The sequence below is a fragment of the Daktulosphaira vitifoliae genome, unplaced genomic scaffold (genome assembly GCF_025091365.1).
Source record: "Daktulosphaira vitifoliae isolate Bord-2020 unplaced genomic scaffold, ASM2509136v1 Scaffold_4, whole genome shotgun sequence".
Taxonomy (NCBI): Eukaryota; Metazoa; Arthropoda; class Insecta; order Hemiptera; family Phylloxeridae; genus Daktulosphaira; species Daktulosphaira vitifoliae.
The window spans coordinates 12,292,701-12,304,103 of NW_026099575.1; the positions used below are offsets into that span (position 1 = coordinate 12,292,701).

The window sequence follows — 11,403 nt, forward strand, 5'->3', positions numbered from 1 at the left end:
ACCAACTGAAAAAAATTGTAAAGTGGATACTTTCAAAAATATCTGTAATATAGAATTCAAATTGACTATTATAAAAGTTTGGTTTCAGAAGTTATTTTTGAGGGAAGCTAAAGAATGATAAATATTAAATTTGATTTTTTTTTTTTTATTACTTAAATAATATTACATGTTAATATCTTGGATTAAAAATTTAGAGACTATGAATTTCAAATGGGGTTTGGGCGCTTTGAGCCCACCATATGTATATTCCTGATAAAATACATTTACATGTATAATGCATTAAAATACATTGTTTTCAAATACATACATACAGAACATATCTAGGAAATTTTTATAATAATGAGTTGATGGAAAAACAATTTTTTTTTAAATTTATTATTGCCACATAGAAAATAAATATACATGAATGTTTATTTTCATAAAAATTATGAAAATGTTAATAATGTCATCTTATTAACCATCTTTATAAAAAAAAGTTTACCAAAAACACATTTGCCCCCCTCCTATAAACTTATACAGTTGGGTATATTATCTTATTGAAATAATAAACAATTATACATTTGTTTTTTTAATGATAGTAATAATTTGAAAAAATTAATTACAAAAATGATAGTGAGTTTCCATGCCAAGCTGACAATTTTATATTGATTAATAAATTAATTTGAATTAACCTTTAATATAAAATGATAAACAAGAAAATTCATTCATTCATCTAGAGAATTTAATTAAAACTTAATCTTGTAAACAATTGATGTCAAGTTGCATAAATACATATTTAAAAATTAAGATGTTAATACAAAGTTATTTTGAAATATGAAGCAAGCATTCGTGTAACAAAATTATAATCTAAGATGACTAAAATTAAAATTGCATAAACACTTGTTACAGGAGATACATTATTTATGTTAACATTTCTGTAAAAAATTACAATTGTAAGCATTTATGTTGAGCGAACACCAGAGCTTTAGGTCAATATAAAAATGTATATAAGTTCTACAGTGGTCCCAAAATCAATTGGTTATTAAATTATTGAAATATAATGGTTAACAAATTATTGAATTAAAAATTAAGTTACAAAAACTAAAAAATAGGTTGAATAAGATCCATGGTTAAAATATCACCATTAGCCATAAAACAATATTAAATATTATATAAATAAAATAAAATAATTGATATAAATAAAATAACTATAAAATACAATAAATGTAGTATTGGTTTAAAAAAAAATGTTTTAACAAGTTCTAATGTTAGAAATCATTAATCACAGTTGTGACTTTATAAAATCTTATTTGGTTGATATATAGTATTCAATTAGACAAATAAAACTATCTTATTTTATACAATATATATCATTTATTTAAAAATTACATGGTTCAAATAAAAGATAATGATATTGTACAAAAGAAGTTATAATAAAAATAAATATAAGAAAAAATGTACACAACTTATTTGTCATGTGTCTAGGTTTAACAAAATTAATAAAGAAAACCCAATTAAAAAAGAAAATAGTATAACATTTATTTTCTGATATTTTAACTTAATTTTAATATGATAACAATAAAATGTTATAATACTATAAATTTTTGTAAGATTTTGTACATAAGTCAAATATTTGTATGTACATTATATTTTTTTGTTATCTATATCATTGAAAATGCAAATTACTTTTAAGTTATACACAATTCTTAAACACTTTTAATAAATTTTTACATAGTGCTTAATTTGAATTTTTTCAGTAAAAAGCAATAAATAAATAATAAAATAAATAAAATATTTTTTGATTATAATAGTGCTACTTTTAAACTGTATATTATAATAATAAATTGTATTTATACAATGAATTTAAAATTCTGTTGGTAATAGATCAATGCATAACTCAAAGTTATAAATAGACTAAATAATATTATTTATTCCAAACAAAATAATTATTTTCTGATACATAAAATTTCGGCCAAATCACCAATTAAAATAATGCTTTAATAAAATACAGAAAATAAGTAGCACCTGGCAACTCAAAAAGAAAAACTAATTGTTAAATTTATCAGAAAAAAAATTCACAATAAAAATTGTATGTATTAATTTATAATATTAGATAATCAAATAACTTAGAGAATATTTAAACATAAATTTTCATATAAAAATTATTAAGCTATCTAGATTACATGATTAGACTATAAAAATTAGGCCATAAGTTTGTTCAACAGAAATATAGGTCCCTAGTTAATATATAAATTTCTTACCATACTATACAATACATAATAATTATTATGTGCGCACAATTATTTTGAAGGAAGAACTTTTGTTTTTGTTAGTTTTTATACACAAATATGTGTAACGATCGATGAACTGATGGTTATCAGTCTTGGACAATCCACTGTAGGATGTTAAGTCCCTAAAATAATAAAATTAAAGGTTAATTTTTACTAAAGACAAAGCAGTTACATATCTCAATCTTAACAGTAAATAATATTTATTAAAAAATGGTTGCCACAAATTTAAAAAATTAATATCCTTGATTTTCCGTGATTTTTCAGTCAATTTTTAAAAATTTCTAACTTGACATAAGAGGTGAAGGCATACATTATTTGGGGGGCTAAGTGTGATTTTATCAATTTCCCCCAATGATTCTTATAGATGCTTGTTACCAATTGGAATTTTAGAAATAGATGGTGATTCAATTACAAAAATACTTCTTTATTCTAGTCTTTCCTAGACTAGAGGCATAAATATAAATTTATAAAAAGATTTGTAAATTGAAATTCCCCATTATTTTTAATATAATTAGATTATACATAATAAAATTTGTAACAAAATGATTTAATCCTCAATACCTCCCTTAAATAATGTAAATATGATAGATTTGATCATTTAAGTATTACAAACAATATCTTAATAGCATTTTTATAGTTTACTAATTCATGAATTATGCCCTCAATATCTATATAAGAAAAGATTTTTTCAAATAAAACATGACAAATAAATGTATAGTATATTATTAAGAAATTCGTTTATTAAAAATTAAATAGACTTTATAATAAAATAAAAATAAAAATACTAGTAATTAATATATAAATTACATTTTACCAGTGACAACATCGTCATGATTGTTATATTATTATGCATTTGCGCTTAGGTTTAACTGGCAGTACTGGACATAAAACCGCTCTAATAGCTTCATCAAATACAATTTTTAAGCCCTTTTGGGTTAATGCACTACATTCTAAATATTTCACCGCTCCGATTTCTTTGGCCATAGAAAGACCCTAAACATAAAATACAAGCTAAAAATATCAAACAATGATNACTACATTCTAAATATTTCACCGCTCCGATTTCTTTGGCCATAGAAAGACCCTAAACATAAAATACAAGCTAAAAATATCAAATAATGATTTAAAAAAATGTATTAGTTATAATTAAACATACCTGTGGATATGTTATAGCAGTTAGCTTTTTTTCTTTTAACTTATCTATTGTTTCCTTATCCTCTCGTAAATCAAGTTTGGTACCAACTAATATAATTGGAGTACTAGGACAATGATGTCTAACTTCAGGATACCACTAAAATAATGTATTCAAATATTGCAAAAATATGTCAATATTATTATTACTAAAAAAAAAACAAAACATACTTTGGCTCGAACATTTTCAAATGATGCTGGATTTACTAATGAAAAACAAATGAGAAACACATCCTGTAAATAAAAAACATTAATATATTTTAAAAATAATACAATTGATGAATATAATTATTTATTTTTTATGATTATACATGAAGTTGTTAATAATAAAAAAATTAAGAATATTCTAACATTTCTTCTATAAATTATTTACAATTATACAATATAAAAATATTTTCATGATAGAAATTCTAAAAAAAACATTAATTAACTAACATTATCATTAAGACTACACCAAGAAGTTTTTTTAAATCTAATTTAACTACAATTTATTAGAGTAAATGTACAATTAATTTAACTATACATTTCAATGCCTTTTCTTAAAAGAGAACACGAGGTAGATGAAATGAGGAGATCAGTGACAAAAAGCAAGCGCATGATAAGAGAGATAGAATATTTTAAGAGATCAGTTGTGCAATAGAATGATGGTATGAATGAGGACATAAGACACAGGTATAATTGCAGATGGGTGAAGTGGAGAGAAACTTGTAGTGTTATGCGATAATAGAAGTTCAATGACTTAGATGGTTTGGGCATGTTATAAAGAGAGAAGAATCAAAAGATATAAGAACAGTTACAGAAATGAATGTTAAAGGAAGAAGAGATAGAGGATGACCATAAAAAAGATGGAAGGATGTTATTGAATGTAACAATGGCTTATGTGTGCATAAATAATGTTAAAAATTGTGTCAAATGGAAGTTTAGGATAATGGTGTCCAACCGCAAGTAGTTGAGATAAAGGTGAGGAAAAAAGAAGATATTTAATTCATTTAATAGATCTTTTTTGAGCTGCTCAAAAAGACAACATTGTTACTAATAGATATGTTCAGTTTATTAATATTACATTGTGAGCTTGAATTTTTGTAGTAATTTTAAAACAATCAAAAATACTTAAATATTCTTTTTTCATTTACTTTTTACATATTAGTTGAATTATTTATTAATCAATCTTAAATTCATTGAAAAACAAACAGTTATACTAATATAAAATAATAATGTCTATTATTTTATATAATTAATGAGTTTTGAAAGCATTAAAATTTTAATTTCTATTTATAAATACATAAATTATTTTAAACATACTGTTTGTGGATATGAAAGAGGCCTTAGCCTATCATAATCTTCTTGACCAGCAGTATCCCATAGNTTTATTAGAGTAAATGTACAATTAATTTAACTATACATTTCAATGCCTTTTCTTAAAAGAGAACACGAGGTAGATGAAATGAGATCAGTGACAAAAAGAGAGCGCGTGATAAGAGAGATAGAATATTTTAAGAGATCAGTTATGCAAAAGAATGATGGCATTAATGAGGACATAAGACACAGGTATAATTGCAGATGGGTGAAGTGGAGAGAAACTTGTAGTGTTATGCGATAAGAGAAGTCCAATGACTTAGATGGTTTGGTCATGTTATGAAGAGAGAAGAATCAAAAGATATAAGAACAGTTACAGAAATGAATGTTAAAGGAAGAGATAGAGGATGACCATAAAAAAGATGGAGGGATGTTATTGAATGTAACAAGGGCTTATGTGTGCATAAATAATGTAAAAAATTGTGTCAAATGGAAGTTTAAGATAATGGTGTCCAACCACAAGTAGTTGGGATAAAGGTAAGGAAAAAAGAAAATATTTAATTAATTTAATAGATCTTTTTTGAGCTGCTCAAAAAGACAACATTGTTATAATAGATATGTTCAGTTTATTAATATTACATTGTGAGCTTGCATTTTTGTAGTAATTTTAAAACAATCAAAAATACTTAACTATTCTTTTTTTATTTACTTTTTACATATTAGTTGAATTATTTATTAATCAATCTTAAATTCATTGAAAAACAAACAGTTATACTAATATAAAATAATAATGTCTATTATTTTATATAATTAATGAGTTTTGAAAGCATTAAAATTTTAATTTCTATTTATAAATACATAAATTATTTTAAACATACTGTTTGTGGATATGAAAGAGGCCTTAGCCTATCATAATCTTCTTGACCAGCAGTATCCCATAGACCTAAATTAATGGGTTTACCATCTACCATCACATTAGCTGAATAGTTATCGAACCTAAACAAAAATATAATTTACTTATAGTATAAATTTGAATATATTAAACACATTTAAGTAACAAATATTGATTATTAACAAAATTCATTGATTAAAATTATCAATATAATATTGATTTGAGTTATACAGAAATAATATTTAAGCGCTAAAATATTTAATGCAGAACAAAAAAATGTTTTACATTTTTATGTACAAGTCATTAACTAACTATAAATAGGTAATTGACACATAAATCATATGGTAATCATAATCATAACGTGTTTGTCATACATTTAAGATAATATTTATGCTTATTAAATGAATTAAAAAGCAAAAAAAAACATGTGGTCAAAACAAATATTTGTTTTATTCAAGTCGTTATACAATGATTNTAACAAATATTGATTATTAACAAAATTCATTGATTAAAATTATCAATATAATATTGATTTGAGTTATACAGAAATAATATTTATGTGCTAAAATATTTAATGCAGAACAAAAAAATGTTTTACATTTTTATGTACAAGTCGTTAACTAACTAAATAGGTAATTGACACATAAATCATATGGTAATCATAATCATATCGTGTTTGCCATACATTTAAGATAATGTTTACGCTTATTAAATGAATTAAAAAGCAAAAAAAAACATGTGGTCAAAACAAATATTTGTTTTATTAAAGTCGTTATACAATGATTAAAATTAATTGTAATATATCAATTACTTTTGACAATTAAAAGTAATTCATACTTTTCATGATAATTATAATCAAAATATTACATAATAATACCCATATATTTCATATATATCTACTTAAATATTCTTATACTATGAATCAAAATTAAAACTTACACAGTAGGTATATATTCACCAGGAAATGCATTGCTCGTGTAACTTATAAGTAAACATGTTTTACCAACCGCTCTGGAAAAAAAAATTTTATGAAATATTAATATAAAACTATTCTAGTAAAGATTACACTAATAATTTAAATAGAAAAATAACAAAAAATAATCAAACAGGTGTGCATCACATGTGAATTGTTTTACAAATTATATTAAAGCTTCAAGAAAATTAAAAGGAATAAGTGTACAACGTTTAAGAATTCAAAATATATATCTTAATTAATGGTAAAACTTATAATATCAAGTCATATGGTGGCTTAGTACATAATTATAATACAAAATTTAAGGCGATAAATTCTAATAAGTGATAATCGAATACTCGATAATGGAATTACATCTCTATCACATAAAATCCCAGTAAGAAGACTACGAATAAAAATAATAGACAACTACAAATCGTATTGTTATAAATAAACAAAAAATAAATAACGTAAATATATAAATTATATCTTAAACGACTTACCCGTCGCCAACCACAACACACTTGATCGCTTGCATTTTACGTGGTTGACCCGAAACCGATCACTACCTACCGGGAATTCGCAATACAAGTTATCCAGTAATTATTTAACATGTACAGATCGTTTTTTATTAGCTATGAAATGATTTTTATTGATGTGGGAATCAAACATCGGAAAATATCAGAACTGATGGTAGTGATTTCGGGGCTTAGCAAGTGCAAGGACATTCCAGTGATTCCACCCACGGTAAATAAAAAAAGTCTTCTACCATGGAAGATTCTATGTCATGGCAGAAAAATATTATGATGACTTGAATTAAAAAATCATAAAAATGATCAATCATAAGAAGATTTTTTTAATAAAATCAAATAAATAATTTTAGAATTTATCCAGAATTTGAGGACTTCATTAATTAGATTTCTTTTTTAAATAATAACTTAAAAAATATTATATTAATATAAGCAGCTGTTTGTTGTGGGAAATCTTATAAATAATTTGTTATCATAGTAAAAATAATTATCAACATAAATCATGATTCATGCATATCATATCAAAATAATAATACGTATATATCCTTATGTATTAATAAAATAATTTTTTCTTTTGTTAAAATTTTGTTTTTAATATTTTTTGATATAAAACCTATGTAAATTTATTAATATTTCACTGTGCAATTTCATGTTAATTTTTAGTTTTTCTTGAGTAACCTAAGATCATAACTGTCATAATCTCAACTTATTAATGTTAAATTTATTTTACTATGAATTTTTATCTAAATAAAAAGATATCTAATTAGCTTATTATACTACTAGTTTAAAGATTGATAATTAAAATGTTTCGATCAAAAAAAATAGTAAAGCCTGAAAATTTACATTCATTAGAATATTTGAAGTATATACATTAATTTATAACAACTTATTATTTGGTACATAATTTATACTTGAATGATTCACTATTTATTTTTTAGATATATTCATACCATACTCAGTAAAAATCAGAATGTAACTGATGCAAATCGTACTTTATTAGTTGAATCATTTAGAAGTATGGCTGAAATTTTAATATGGGGTGATCAAAACAACCCGTTGATATTTGAGTAATTATTAAAATACTTTCTTTTTACTCATTAACATTTTTGTAGTTATTCTTAATGATAAAAACACACACACAAATATATAAAGGTATGATCACTTAAGGTTAAGACATTAATTTTCTTAAATTAAATAAATATTTTTCTAAAAAATATTCAACATTTTTAATTTTGTAAAGGACAAAATTGTTTGATTCAAATAACTGTTTATACATTTTTTTATCATAATTTCAAAGCTAAAAAATATTAACTTTAATTTTTTTTAATGTTATAGAAAAATAAGTAGTAATTTTTGACCAATTTACTGTTTAACATACAGTTTTTATTGACAATTTTTGTTACTATATCTGTCACTTACAATAACAAGAATAAATATCCTAATGATATTTTATTAGCTTCNGTTTTTGACAATTTTTGTTACTATATCTGTCACTTACAATAACAAGAATAAATATCCTGATGATATTTTATTGGCTTCTGTTTAAGTTATACAATATTTTCCTATACAAAAATTTTAAATATTTAGTAGTTTTTGAGAAATTGAATGTCTTGTTTGTCCTTAGTTAACACCCTATACATGAATATATATTATCTATAATATAATCTTTCTAATTGGAATTTAATACAATATTATGTTATGTTATAAACTATATTATAACATAATTAAACATAACAAAACATATAATTTTAAGTAAATTTTAACATTATTTCAATTTTATATTTTTCTTTTTCAGTTTTTTTTTAGAAAACAATATGTTTAATTATTTTTTACTTATTATGGGTCAAAAATGTGGTAATTATGTTTGTGTACAACTTCTTCAAACATTAAATATTATATTTGAAAATATAAAAAATAAAACGGCATTATGTAAGTTATTTAACACTATTATTTCTTATTAGAGCCTTTGTGAGAGTAAAACGATCTAAACAATCATTCAAATACTATAGTGTCTTAATAATAGCATTAATTTATTAACAAAAGTTTATTATAGTAAAGGCAACTACATGATGGTTGGACATGGCTTTAATATACCTCCTCTCATGCCGGCTCTATTCTAACTTTTCAAACTTTATTCTAAATTTTTCAATTTTTTTTTTAGATTACTTGCTAAGCAATAATCATGTCAATAGCATTATTATTTATAAGTTAGATTTTTCAGATGAAGATGTTTTAGCATATTACATATCATTCTTAAAAACACTGTCTTTTAAACTCAATTTAAATACTATTCATTTTTTTTACAATGAAGTAAGTTAATTAAATTATTTAATATAATTAAAATATATTGTTTTTNTATATTTTTCTTTTTCAGTTTTTTTTTAGAAAACAATATGTTTAATTATTTTTTACTTATTATGGGTCAAAAATGTGGTAATTATGTTTGTGTACAACTTCTTCAAACATTAAATATTATATTTGAAAATATAAAAAATAAAACGGCATTATGTAAGTTATTTAACACTATTATTTCTTATTAGAGCCTTTGTGAGAGTAAAGCGATCTAAACAATCATTCAAATACTATAGTGTCTTAACAATAGCATTTATTTATTATCAAAAGTTTATTATAGTAAAGGCAACTACATGATGGTTGGACAGGGCTTTAATATACCTCCTCTCATGCCGGCTCTATTCTAACTTTTCAAACTTTATTCTAAATTTTTCAATTTCTTATTTTTTTTTTTTAGATTACTTGCTAAGCAATAATCATGTCAATAGCATTATTATTTATAAGTTAGATTTTTCAGATGAAGATGTTTTAGCATATTACATATCATTCTTAAAAACACTGTCTTTTAAACTCAATTTAAATACTATTCATTTTTTTTACAATGAAGTAAGTTAATTAAATTATTTAATATAATTAAAATATATTGTTTTTTATTTTAAATATGTTTATATTAGGCTACAAATGACTTTCCTTTATATACTGAAGCAATAAAGTTTTTTAATCATCCAGATTCTATGGTACGGACTTATGTTCGTACTTTGACATTAAATGTTTATAAAGTTGAAGATGAAAGTATGTTGCGTTTTATTAGAGATAAAACATGTGCACCATATTTTGGAAATTTAGTGTGGTTTATGGGAAAACACGTATTAGAATTAGATGCTAGTGCAAGAGCTAAACCTGTTGATGTAGACACTCAAAAAACTATTCAGTATCTATTCAATTTCTTTAATTTTTAGTTTTTTCACAATTACAAACTTGTGTTAAATTTATAACTATATTTCTAGAGACCAATATAGAGTAAAACTTGCAGATCTTGTTAGCTCACATTTGGATGATTTGCATTATTTAAATGATATTTTGAGCCTTAAAGTGGACATACTCAATGAAGTTCTTGTGGAACATTTGATGGATAAGCTTTTCATACCTTATTATATCCATTCATTAGCTCCGCCTGACAAATACATTATTGTGGAAACTGAAGAAGTAATGTAGTAAATAGCTGAAAATGGATTAAATAAATTCTCATATTAATATAGTATAGTCTTTAATACAGTAGTAAGAAAATTAAAATTTTTAAGTAAAATAAAAGTGTCTTATTAAAGAAAAATGCAGATTAAGCAATATAATAATGATGGGAATAAGAATGTATAAAGGAATGCGAGAGAAATAAAGGAGTATTGACTTTTTTATCAAGGATCATCATGTTTACAGTCAGAACAATTAAACACATAAAATTTTGTAATTGTATAGGATTGATTTTATATTGTGTCACATTTCGTACTTTAATTAATTTTTGTGTTTCGTACATTTTGTAAATAAAATATAACTGTTTGAAACTTACAGTTGGGTTAAATACTTTATATCAGTGTTTCTAAAACTATGTGTGTGGCTAGAGTCATGATAGCACTGCTGGTCCTTTAGTTGGTCTTAACAGTTAGTGTGCATGCTGATTAATTTTTGAATTTAACTGTCTTTTAGTGAGTTTAGTAAAAAAGTGTTTGTGCTGTGACCAACGAAAAATCACCCTTTCGTCTGCTACTTTTGAGCTAGACCGTGTTGACAGGTCTAAGAACTACCCCTTTAGTTATTCACTAACTGGAGGGATTGGGACTGACCAGTATACCCAACAAGAATACTCGAAAAGAGCCAAAACAACGAATATGATGTTTAAAGTGTTAACTATATTCTTATACTTATTTATGTATCATAGTCCTACTAGCATACAACAGTAAATACATATATATATATATATATATA

General features: G+C 23.5%; 2 protein-coding genes across 14 annotated transcripts in view; one reads left to right on the forward strand and one right to left on the reverse strand.

The window, feature by feature from the left end:
* Positions 1–7,333, reverse strand: part of LOC126905463 (ras-related protein Rac1) — a 9,733-nt gene extending 2,400 nt beyond the window's left edge. The window contains exons 1-7 of one of the 4 annotated variants that reach the window (XM_050685182.1): positions 7,105–7,333; positions 6,589–6,660; positions 5,636–5,753; positions 3,633–3,695; positions 3,427–3,561; positions 3,078–3,263; positions 700–2,392 (exon numbers count right to left, since the gene is read on the reverse strand). In XM_050685182.1, coding sequence (XP_050541139.1) covers positions 3,108–3,263; positions 3,427–3,561; positions 3,633–3,695; positions 5,636–5,753; positions 6,589–6,660; positions 7,105–7,139 — 579 coding nt within the window. In that variant the 5' untranslated portion in view covers positions 7,140–7,333 and the 3' untranslated portion in view covers positions 700–2,392; positions 3,078–3,107. Of the gene's footprint in view, positions 1–699; positions 2,393–3,077; positions 3,264–3,426; positions 3,562–3,632; positions 3,696–5,635; positions 5,754–6,588; positions 6,661–7,104 lie in introns of those variants that run through there. The other 3 variants (XM_050685180.1, XM_050685183.1, XM_050685181.1) reach the window with 3 other exon arrangements.
* Positions 7,334–7,726: 393 nt separating this feature from the next.
* The window catches only part of LOC126905455 (protein CLEC16A homolog), a 10,313-nt gene continuing 6,636 nt past the window's right edge, over positions 7,727–11,403 (forward strand). For 5 of the 10 annotated variants that reach the window (XM_050685161.1, XM_050685164.1, XM_050685160.1 and 2 more), the window contains exons 1-6: positions 7,728–7,993; positions 8,070–8,198; positions 8,927–9,060; positions 9,881–10,029; positions 10,098–10,354; positions 10,431–10,629. In XM_050685161.1, coding sequence (XP_050541118.1) covers positions 7,935–7,993; positions 8,070–8,198; positions 8,927–9,060; positions 9,881–10,029; positions 10,098–10,354; positions 10,431–10,629 — 927 coding nt within the window. In that variant the 5' untranslated portion in view covers positions 7,728–7,934. Of the gene's footprint in view, positions 7,994–8,069; positions 8,199–8,926; positions 9,061–9,292; positions 9,442–9,505; positions 9,640–9,880; positions 10,030–10,097; positions 10,355–10,430; positions 10,630–11,403 lie in introns of all 10 variants that reach the window. The other 5 variants (XM_050685154.1, XM_050685156.1, XM_050685155.1 and 2 more) reach the window with 5 other exon arrangements.